General features: G+C 41.2%; 1 protein-coding gene across 1 annotated transcript in view; it reads left to right on the top strand.

The window, feature by feature from the left end:
- The first annotated feature begins 1,512 nt into the window (after positions 1 to 1,512).
- Positions 1,513 to 11,015, top strand: part of FAM13C (family with sequence similarity 13 member C) — a 126,876-nt gene continuing 117,373 nt past the window's right edge. The window contains exons 1-4 of the mRNA XM_075758789.1: positions 1,513 to 1,658; positions 3,276 to 3,450; positions 3,626 to 3,835; positions 5,621 to 5,804. Of these exons, the coding sequence (XP_075614904.1) occupies positions 1,629 to 1,658; positions 3,276 to 3,450; positions 3,626 to 3,835; positions 5,621 to 5,804 (599 nt within the window). The 5' untranslated portion in view covers positions 1,513 to 1,628. The remainder of the gene's footprint in view (positions 1,659 to 3,275; positions 3,451 to 3,625; positions 3,836 to 5,620; positions 5,805 to 11,015) is intronic.

Genomic DNA, 11,015 nt, shown 5'->3' with positions numbered 1-11,015 from the left:
CACCATACTGCTGTGACAGAGGGTGCTCACACTGTGCGGTATGGGAGGACCAACACATTTTCTTCTCTTCTTTTTTAGTAGTCACTTTTATATGGAGCAGTGTTGGGGCGACAGCACCATTGGCCTTGACACTGCCTGTGGGCCCAACAGCTTTGAACAGGCTTAGCTGCAAGTGGCTAACGTAGAGTGGCAGTGCTGGAGGGGTCAGGGCAGGGACAGGACCCCTCAAGCAGCCACGGCTGTGCTGATGGGTCCAGGTGGAACAGATCTGCAGTGATGAGGCCAGGCTGCCCTGCCCGGGGTGGGGAGGGCTGCTGGGCAGGTACCAGCAGGTAGCCATGGTGGGGGTGTCCCCTCTCTTGCTGGAATGTCCCATGTGCCATGGAGAAAGGGATTAAATGCCCATTGGGTCAGGTGAGTCAGCCAGCTTCTTCTGGTGCACAGCAAGGTAAATGCATAATTTCCTGAGGGCTGGGAAGCCAAGGTATGGAGCAAGCAGAGGTGGTGGTGAGGAATTTTTGTCCAGACATGAACCCTACTCTCTAGGGATTTAGCCATGTCCTGGCTGCACCTGGGTAGTGGGCATGTGTAATGAGAAGGAAATGCCGTCACCTCTGTGAGGTCTCCTCTCATGCTGGGTGAGCAGGAAAGCCTCAAATTGTAGGGCAAGAAAGCCTTAAACTATAGCATTTCCAGACCTCGTTGCAGGGTCTTCTAGAGAGGTAAGTGGGCTAAAAACCTGCACTATTTTTTAAGCAGTGTTCCCTCTACTAAGGAAGAGGGAATCACCTCTCCCATCTGTGCTGAACCAGCAGGCCAATGTGTTGACAGAGTAACTCACTTTTCTAGTACTCTACCAAGGGGGTTTGACTCAGTGCCTGTATTTTTTTGTTGCCTTGTGTATTTTGTTTTTGTTTTGCATGTACTTACCAAATTTGTATAAAGAATCTCCCCCAATTAGATTTAACTGCAATGCTATTTGCTTCGTTGTGGCTTATTTCCTAGGAGAGGCTTTGTATCTGAAAGAATTATAATAGAAGATGTTTGGCTTAACTGCATCTACATAATCTATATTTCAAAGGCTGCATGGATCCTTGCTCGGATGTTTACCAAAATGGTTGTGCAGGTGTTACATAAATGTGTATCTTTAATATGTATACACTGCAGCCCATCTCAAAATATTTTACTTACTGCTGCTAGCAGGCAGAAGGGACAGCAGGAACTATGAATATCTGCAAACCCGCATTGAAAAAACCTCCTCCAAAGTACATATCAAGCACACAATCAGCGTGCTTCAGGAAGCTGTGCCATTGTGTGCATTAGGTGCCATGGAAACATCTCCTGATGGTAACACATCGTCAGCTTGTGCAACGTGACTCCGGAGGCAAGCATTGGCTACAAGGAATCCACTTCTGCTAGCAGTTAATTTCTGCCTTCAACAAAATCTGGAGTGAAACTACTGATTAAGATGATGCCTAGCAATTACGCTACGATAAGTTAATTACAGAGGAACAGCCCAATGGCTGCAGTTAGCTTTGGCCAGGCTGCATGAATTTGTGAGGGGAAGAAAGGTGATGGTGTCTTCTGAGCAGCACAGCTGAAATACTGACGCTCTCCTGCAGTCTAATATGGGAGCAGGTGCCTCCCTTTCAATTTGTGTAAGTGAACTTAAATCTGGCTTCTTGAGTCCTTTCTTAAATCCTTTCTTCTTTTTGAGGTGTTGCTTCTTCCCCCAACCCAGCTGCGGCATTGGAAGAGGGAAAGAGATGGTATTTAGCGTAACAGAGATGGAGACCTTTTCTTTTTTTTTTTTTTTTTTTTTTAACACCTCATAGCTTGCATATAAAAATGCTGTAAAACATGTTTGGTACATGCTGATATTGGTTCCTTTTAGGTAATTATTAATGCTTTAGCATTACCACCCTGTTCTAAGCTTGCTTATGTACCAAAAGAGCGAAATGGGGTCTAGGTGTTTCAGCGTGTTTGTGTGCATTTGCCATGGTAGCGCAGCTGGACGCGGCCTCCTCGAGCTCCGTCTTGCGGCTTTACTGAAGGTGTGTGCTTTATGAGCTGAAAAACAGCTTTTCTATAGTGGGTCTGCTACAAATCTATAGGAAAGTCTTTCCTTTTTCCCTCTGAAAACACAGTAATAAAAACATTTAAGAGGAGGCTGGTTTTAGAAGGTGTCGGGATGCTGCTACAAAAAGTTAAAATCCTCCTTTAAAAAGAAATGCAGATACTGTTTAACTATTCCTGATGCAGAACTGGTAAATCCAAGTGTACCCTTTTTGGACTTTTCTTCCCCTTGCATGGTGTAAAATGTGCAGCTTGGTAGAAATGTGTCCTCTCTTTTGTGACTGTGAGCATAGCCCACCTGATAGGAAAATGTGGACAAGATGCAGCCCAGTGGGTGATGTTGCCTGCTTGTAAGGCAAAGCAGGGGGTGGAAGAGGAGGAAAGGAGGGTAAGGGAGCAGGGACTCCTCGTGGCTGGGTGGCAGTTCCCGCTTTCTTAAAGAGGTCCCCCTGAGGTGCCATTTGTGGGGCTGAGGAGCTGCAGAATGTTCTGGAACCAGCTGGAACAGGCTGACTCTGTGACCCACCCAGGGCAGCCCCGCCCTCTCCTCACAGAGACCCCTCAGCCCTGCTGCCACACCATGCTGTGGGCACCCGATGCAATATCCCACGTACTTTTCAGCGCACATACTGGGCAGCCTCTCCATCCTGACAAGATGAAAAAGCAGCTCCCGAGGGCTGGTTGTTTGTGATTTCTTATGTATGTTTTTGCATCGGTTAATGGGGTAAGAAATTTGGAATAACCGGGCGAGCAGATGTGAACCCTTTAGCAGACTCGTGCCCTGGCTGCTGTTTAAATTCCTCTTATGGCTCCTCCGTGAATCTTGCATTTTTTTATCTTTGTGAATTGGGTAGAAATTCACATATTTCACAGGGCTGGAAGGTTGTGCACCAGCACTCAGTCAGCCTTTTTCCTGACTGTTGGGGCTCTTCTTGAGGAAGGGGTTTAGCTATCCCTCCCTGCCCTAAACAGGGCATCTGCCTTGACCTAGAGCCCCATTTTCTCTGAATGTAGAAGTGAATGGGTTTTATTAGGATTTACTCCCTTGCAGGTCCTGTCCAGCTGTACAGAAGAATACTGATACTAGTATTTTTAAGAAGTAAAAGAAGAACTAAGTAGACCTTAAAGGTCCTTTTACTTGGACCTTAAAATAATAAAACCCAGTTTCTGCTTATCACTTGCCTATTTTTATTCCCCAGAAATCATTATCTTCTATTCAAGTCAGACACACAACAAATAAAGTCTTGCCAGATCTACAAATCAGCAGAGAAAGAAGCACATTTGGTGTTCCTCTGGAAAACCTCATGCAGGATGCGACACAATGTGGTGTTCCCTTTCTTGTGGCACAAATGGTAGAGTACCTAGAAGTGTTTGGTAAGTTTGTGCTTTCTCTGTTTAAGCTGTACTTTTCAGCTGTAACTGCTGAAAAGTCTATTTTTACAATTATTATGCTTTCCTAGAGGGGCTCTTGCTTTCTGAGATCCAGTTCTCATCACACAGGTAGGGTAATGCAACCATTGCTTACTGTTTCATATTTCTTCTTAAACAGGTCTGGAGCGTGTCGGTATATTTCGAATCAGTGGCTCAGTAAATAAAATCAAGGAATTGAAGCAGAAATACAATGAAGGAGAAAAAGTAGACCTTATTAATGATGGAGATGTTGATTCTGTGGCCAGTCTCCTGAAACTCTTTCTGAAAGAACTGCCGGTGGCTGTTTTTCCAGACAACATGTGTTCTGCCTTGCTAAAAACTTTCCAAGGTACAGAATGGGTACCTTCCAAGCTTCTGTCCTTTCTCATAGTGACAACAATGTGTTCCTTGCACCTTCCTATAAGCAAAGATTTAAGTTTCCTTAATCTGAGAGTGATGTTTAATTGCTTTTGATGGACCAGTTTTCCATGAACTTGTGTATAGTCTCTTTTTTTAATTCATTAAGGCTTTTGGACTCCCTAACATCTTATGGCAAGGCATTCAGCAATTCAATCCTGTATTCTCTGAGAAAGTACCTTTTCTGCATGCTTTCTTTTAAATTGGATACCTTACTCGTTACTGAGATAACATTTTTATTTTTAATCTAGTCACCATCATAATGCTGCTTGTGCCATTATGTAACCACTGCCTCACTACTTCTTTTCCAAACTGGAGCCTCTTTTTCTATTTAACCTTCCCTCATAAAAGAAACTTTTTGTACATCCCAGTTCCTATTTAATACTTTCACTAGTTTTCTTATAGTCTTCTTGGACTGCAGTGTGTGGAGCACCATGAAGCATTCAAAATGCAAAGCCGAGTTGAGTACCTACAGCAACACACTGTCTAGTTCCCTGTTCATGTCTATAATGGCTGAGCTAATGCATTCAGATGATTCTGCCCAGTGATTTTGAGTGATAACTAATTCAGGTGTTTACATACAAATAAGTGGGTTTTGTGGGTTAGATTGCAGGTTGCTTTTGTTCAAACTTCATCTGCTAAGTGCCAAGTTAGGTGTTTAGCCCCCCCCCCCCCCCCCCCCCCAAAAAAAAAAAAAGGGAAATAAAAGAGAAAAGGGTCACTTTCATCAACTATGAAAGTCTCTGCTGAAGGATCTACAGTTTTTTGCAAGCACCTTGTTTTGATGAACCTGAACAGTCTTGCTGGTTTTTTGTTGTTGGGTTGTTGTTTTTTTTTTTTTTAATTTTTTCCCCTCTCCATCCCCCTTTCCATATCTTTCATTAATAGGTTGAGCACCATGGGTCTTGGCCTTGCTGAAATGTATTTTTTAGAGCTAAAATTGCCCTTTAGAGTATGATTTGCTGTTCACGATGTCGAAGCTACTCAGATGTGTCCTGGTGATCTAGGGCAAATTTAAGCATCAGCTGCCAATTATTGAGCAGTACTGTCATCTCAGTTCTAATAAACCAGGAGACTTTATCATACTAATTCTGAACTGTTGATCTAATGGAGTTGTTTGGGAACCCATTTTCTGCCTTGTAACTCTTCTTTGAAGAATGAGAACCAAGGAAATGCTAAGTATCCCCAATTTAGATTTTTAAGCATCTCTTGTGTAACTACAGTTGCGTATTTATAGAGCAAAAATGTTTTGAGACTGAGAGCTACCAATTAGTCAGGAAATGATGTGGGGCTGAAAGGGTACAATTTTTTATTCCTCTTAATGAGAATCATACAGCATGTGTAAAATCTCTGGGGACAGTCAAGGCTGACAAACTTATATCATCTTTAAAAGCAGCTTTAAGGATTCAGGTACATGATCACTGTCTGCAATTCCATTAAAAAACCAGCAAGTGTTAGATGATTCTGTCAGAACAGGAAGAATAGCAGAAACAGTGTATATAAAGCTCAATACCTGGAAAATCCATGGTAGTTAAATATTAATGTGTGAAAATTGTCAAAATTTAGTGTACAAATTCTTTATTTAGGACATATTTATTCTTTACTTTGCTCTAATGTATTTTAAAACCTTTGTTCTTTCTCAGATTTGTAATAATGACTATGAAGAAATTGTGTTATCATTAGGATTATTTATGTAATAACTTCCCCCCCTTCCCAGAGCACAAAATCCACACAACAGAATGTATAGAGAACTTGAGACGGTTGCTCAGCTGCCTGCCCAAAGCCCACCAAAACCTTCTTCAGTTCCTGTCTGCTTTCCTGTTAAAGGTAGCAACATACAGTGCTGTGAATTTCATGACTCTGGAAAACCTGGCCGTTGTGTTCGGACCTGCTCTGTTCAAGTGAGTACTCTCTAATTAGCTATCTTAAATACTACTACTAGATCACACTTTACAATGAGGCTTTCTGTCGTAACTGTACGTTCAATAGTAAGTGCAGCATTTTGAAAGTTAAATGTTTACGTAGTATCTTCTGGGCAGATGTGACAGATTCTGAGCTGGCTGACCACCGTCATCCTGTTAGGCACTGACTGTACAGGGCCAGGCTCAAGTAAGAAACAATCTGAAGAGAAGAGGCATGTGGAATGGAGAGCTGTTTAATGAGAACTACTCCTCCTTTCTTAGCCCAACTAAGTGCTGGCTGTGGAGGCTACTTAGTTGTTAGGCTTGATTCTGAAAAGCTAAGGCTGACTTTGACCTTGTAATATCATCTGATATCAGAGAAAGGAATCTCCTGTATTGAGAAAGACAAGTAACTCATTCTGCCCTTGCCACTAAAATGCAAGTTGGCATTCGAGCAGAGGCCAGCTGAGCTTGCAAGCAGTAAGGGCTTGGCTGAAGCTAGGGAAGGTATGTTTGGGATGATGGTGAGCAGACGCATAACTGGATGCTAAAAAAGAAAGGTGGGAGGGTGTATGTCACGCAAGTCAAGGTGGTGAGAAGGAACAGCCTGGAGTCATCTGACAATGGAGGATTTTCCAGTGAAGCTGGAACAATTTATTTTTTTATCATATTCTTCATGTTGACAGTAGAGGATGTTAAAATGTTTATACTTGTCTTACAATTTGTAAACCCTTGTTTGTTTTAGTGGATTGTAGCCATTCCAGCTTAATGTGAAGTATAAGCCAATGCCACTTTGCAAAATGTGTATGTTAACAATTAGTATTTTCTATGCAGTAAAAAAAGCCTTGTTATTTTTCACTTTTTTTTTGTATGGCAAGCCAAATAAGTTATTAAAAAAAGATATATTCAGCAAAATTGGTACCAAGTATATTAGAAATCAATTATAACCTTCATTTGGGGAAGTGTGCTCTTAAACCTTGCTGCTGTTTCCATAGGTCTCTATGTTTGTGTCTGCTTACCTGCTCTGTGGGCTTATCACCAGATGTACCAGCTTATAACCTTTGCAGGTGATATAAGTGAAAGGACCCGTACTTTAGAAAAAGTACAGCTAGGGAGAAGAATCTAACAACATGTAGTGTGGTAAGAGTTATGCCATTCTGTCCTGTGAGAACAGGCTTCACCATGGAGGATATTCAGCGATGGGACAAAGCAATTCTACAACCAAACCCCAAGTTTCTTAATATCTGCATGCTAAAATTAGTAAATGAGTGTAGGCAGATGAGGTTTACTTCCCAGTGTCTGGATTAGTTGTGTGGTGATACTTATACACAGGTAAAAGGCTGATGCCAAAAGGCCTTAACCAAAAATCTATCCCTTGACCCCCACACTCAACAAGGACTGCACTGACTGTCACTTTTCTGCCATCAGGCCCCCTTTGCCATCACATGTGGCTTCTGTGCAGTGCACACACAGCAAGAATACTTTATTTTATTCCTTTATCTCTGTTCCCAAATTCTCTGAACTGATTTCTGTATTTACATATAAGAATCCAGTAGGCTCCCTTATTGATTGATGAGCTGTTTCAGTTTTTAAGCATTCCACTCTGTTTTGGGACATGGTCCAGCTACTTCTGAACATGCCCCTCTGTCTGTTTTTTAAAGTACACTTAGTGCTAAACTAAATGCTTGTGGCAATGACCTGTCAAAGAAGCCTTGAAAACCATCAGCATCAAGTTTCCCTGCCAGAATGACTTGTCAAGACAACACAGCTACCATAAATAGAAGTATATCTGCCCTATGAACATTAACTCTAGCTTTTTACAGTCATTCTGATCTCGCCAGCTCTGGGAGAGAAACCAGTAAGCCTGGAGTTCATTTTTTTGTAAAGTGTATGACTAGTGCTGTCCTTGGAGAGTTACCTCCTAGGCTTATGAAAAAATCACCTTTTTGGTAGTTGGGCAGAGAGGAGAGGCTTGCAATTGGCATTTTCTCTCAGTGAGATTGCTGTACCACTTCCTGCTGAGTGACCTGAGACCTTGAACGATTCAGAATAAACCATTTGTATTGTCCTGTACAGCAGCAATATTCAAGACAGTCTAATGTGGCAAACCATATCTGCTGATACAGGGAAGAAAATCATAAATAATTCTTTCAGAGCAAGAATTAGTGCAATTAGCTGCCACGTTCTGAAACATTTGGCAACCAGGGTGTAGATTCACTGGAAAGTGAGACAGGTTGGGTAGTATTGTTTTCAGTCAGAACGTGAAGGTTATGGAAAAAACAACTCTAGATCTAATCTGCAGAAATGGTGGAAATAACCTTCTGCATGTAATGTCATCTCCACTTATGGCACTAATTCAGTGCAGGTGTTAAAACTGTTCTGCATGTATTCTTGTCAGTCTGTGTTTTTGTGCAATTACTTCTTCCTTCTTTGGCATTAAACAAGTAAACTAGGTTGTTCATAAGTCTTTTTACTTTAAATTTTTGATCTATTTCTATTCAAGTATAAATTCTGTCTATGATTATCACTTGTCTCAATCTGTTGATACTTTTATTGGTGGGGATCTATCATGCTTATAGTTTCACTGAAGTCACTGAGTTGGACTATTCAGTAGTTGGAACACGGAATGCATATGGGCCTTGGGGACACAAAATTAGAATATAAAACTTGCTGCTTATTATACCTTGGAAGCCTAAACTGCATATACTTCGCAATTAGTAACTATGGTAATTGCAACACAAAAAATATAAGCCTTGGCACAGGTATTATATTGGAAGTCTAGTTACAGGGTCACAGAAAACTCCTATTATCATGAACTTTAAATGCTAGGAAAATAGTATCACTGTCTCCATTCTTCTATCTTCTACTGTTGATTTCTTTCTGCTCATGCTCTGAACTATTTATTTCTGTTGCCATTCATCCTTCTTGTGAGCTGTTTCATGTCCTGCTAGTCTCTGTAAAAAATGAGGAGAATGTGTTGCTTTGCTTTTATCAGAGATTCAACTGATGTTACTTAAATTTCTGTGGGTATTTTGTTATGCCTCATCTTGGTAAAGAGATTTCTGCTACTAACCTCAGTAAGTAAATCTTGCATGAGTGCACAAGGATGCTAGCCAACCAGCTGTTTGCTTCTACTCACTTTGACTCATTCTTTCTGTAAATTCGCAGCAAACCTCTGCCAGCAGGGAACCTTGGCAGATCTCCTGAACAAAGCCAAGGCAAGGGACTGTATGGATTTTCTAGCTTGCACTTTGTGGCAAAGCAACTTTGAAAGGCTTAGACTCAAGGAAACCAGTAGTTGATTCCTGATGTTCAAGTTCTAATTGTTTCTTATTTGTAGTAAGTGTTCTCCTGTGTTTGATTTGCACAACTGATTACGAGGCTTTCGTGGTGAAGTATAGAATATACTTCAGGAGCTGTGCTCTTCCTAGAAACTTTTTCCTGGATTTAGCAGTGTGTGAACATGGTTCCCCTATTGTCAGTCTGATAATGTAGTTTCTGCTAGCACCAGAAGTATCTGAAGAGGCAGGAAGTGATTATTTTAAAAAATTAATTGAAAGTAATTGTGGAAGGTGGCTGCAGAGAAAACTAAAAATGTATTTTCTATATTTGGAATAAAAATCTGTTGCCACCCGTGAATATCTGTGGATAAGCAGACATTGATATTTGGAGTCAGCTGTAGGTTGCATCCTATGTAGCTTAGATTTGTCTTAAAATGAAACGAGGACTGGGCACCCAAAATGTAAACTGCTAGTAAGTGAAAGTGGGACCTAATAAGTTGGGCGAGAGTTGTTCATCTTCATGAACAACTTGTGCAGTACTCCTTGCTAGTAAGGAGTTAGCAGCTGGTAGAGATGGATACAACAACATATGTCTCGGTTAAAGAAAGAAGCTGAAGAAGAAGGCAAGAGACTAAAAAGACTGCTTGTATGGCCTGTGAGTTGAGGGTGTTAAAGTTTGGGTAAGCGAAGAATAATCTCTTAGGATTGTTGTATGCAGGAAAGGCTGTTGCTCAGTCAACCAGGTTTTACATGCAGGTTGGCTTTTTGTGGGGAAACTGAGTCTGTCCTAAGAAGAATAGGAATCCAAGAAGGAGAAATGTTAGCCAACCCTAAGGAAAGAAGAAATGACACAGTGGTTTATCCTGTAAAACTGTCTGTGTTGGTCCTGCTATAACTCTGCTTAAACCATCTTCTTTAAAAAGGAGCCCAAACTCAAGTTCTTACAGAAACAACAGTAAGTTTACAAAAGAAGAACACGAATAAAAGCAATTGGATTGGGCCCAGTGTGTGTATTTGTACTGTAAAATCACAAATGAATATTGAATGTACTGATTTGGTAAACAGAAGACTGGTGTGTGTATGTCTCCACATTAGTCTCCAGAGTTTATGAATTTCTTCTTTAAATATTAATATTGTGCTGGGTGGAACTGACTTGGTGCAACATGGCTGGAGAAGCTGGATTAAGGTGACAGCATTGATGTAAATGTCCTCCAAACTTCCAAATAGTTCATGGGGGAATATGCAGTTCCTTCAAGGAATGAGATTAGAATCCCATATGAAGAATCTCTTGACTTTAATGAAATGATTCCAACTTAGCGTACTTGTGTGGATAGTACAAGTTCAACTACTATTTATTAAAAAAAAAAAGAATGAGAAAGAACGCGAAAAAAACAACCAAACAACTTGGTAATGGGACCATCTGGAAGTTCTGCTGCATGATGTACCTGATGTGAATTTATAACAGTTTCTTACCTATGATTTTTCCAGGTATTTCTGGTAATGAGACCTTCTGCCCATCAAAGCTCACTTTTGTAAACTAACCTAGAATAAAATAACTCTCTTCCAGCCCCAATGCCAGTGAGTGGTGGCAGATTTCTGAGGTTTTTTTTGTCCTCTTCATCCTTGATTTTACGAACCTCATGTCTGAGTTACGGTCAGGTTCTAGCTATTTTGCTGTGGTGCCTCAAGGATTCATTGAGTTGTGAACCATTGCAGCAAACTGGGGCTCCATCACTGTGAGGCTCACGGTGTTGTGAACACATCAGAGTAAGTCCGTCCCTGTCCGAACGATTGCTTGTTGGAAATGAAGCTGGGACACTGTTTTATCAAGTTGCCCAACTGGCTGCTTTGTGGAATTATCTTGGGTACTGGAGGACTCCCTGTCTGACTTATCATTAGCCCCTGATCTGAGAGCTCCTAAACTTCATCC

The sequence above is a fragment of the Balearica regulorum genome, chromosome 7 (assembly GCF_011004875.1).
Source record: "Balearica regulorum gibbericeps isolate bBalReg1 chromosome 7, bBalReg1.pri, whole genome shotgun sequence".
In the NCBI taxonomy this organism is placed as follows: Eukaryota; Metazoa; Chordata; class Aves; order Gruiformes; family Gruidae; genus Balearica; species Balearica regulorum.
This window is presented reverse-complemented; position numbering and strand designations above follow the sequence as displayed.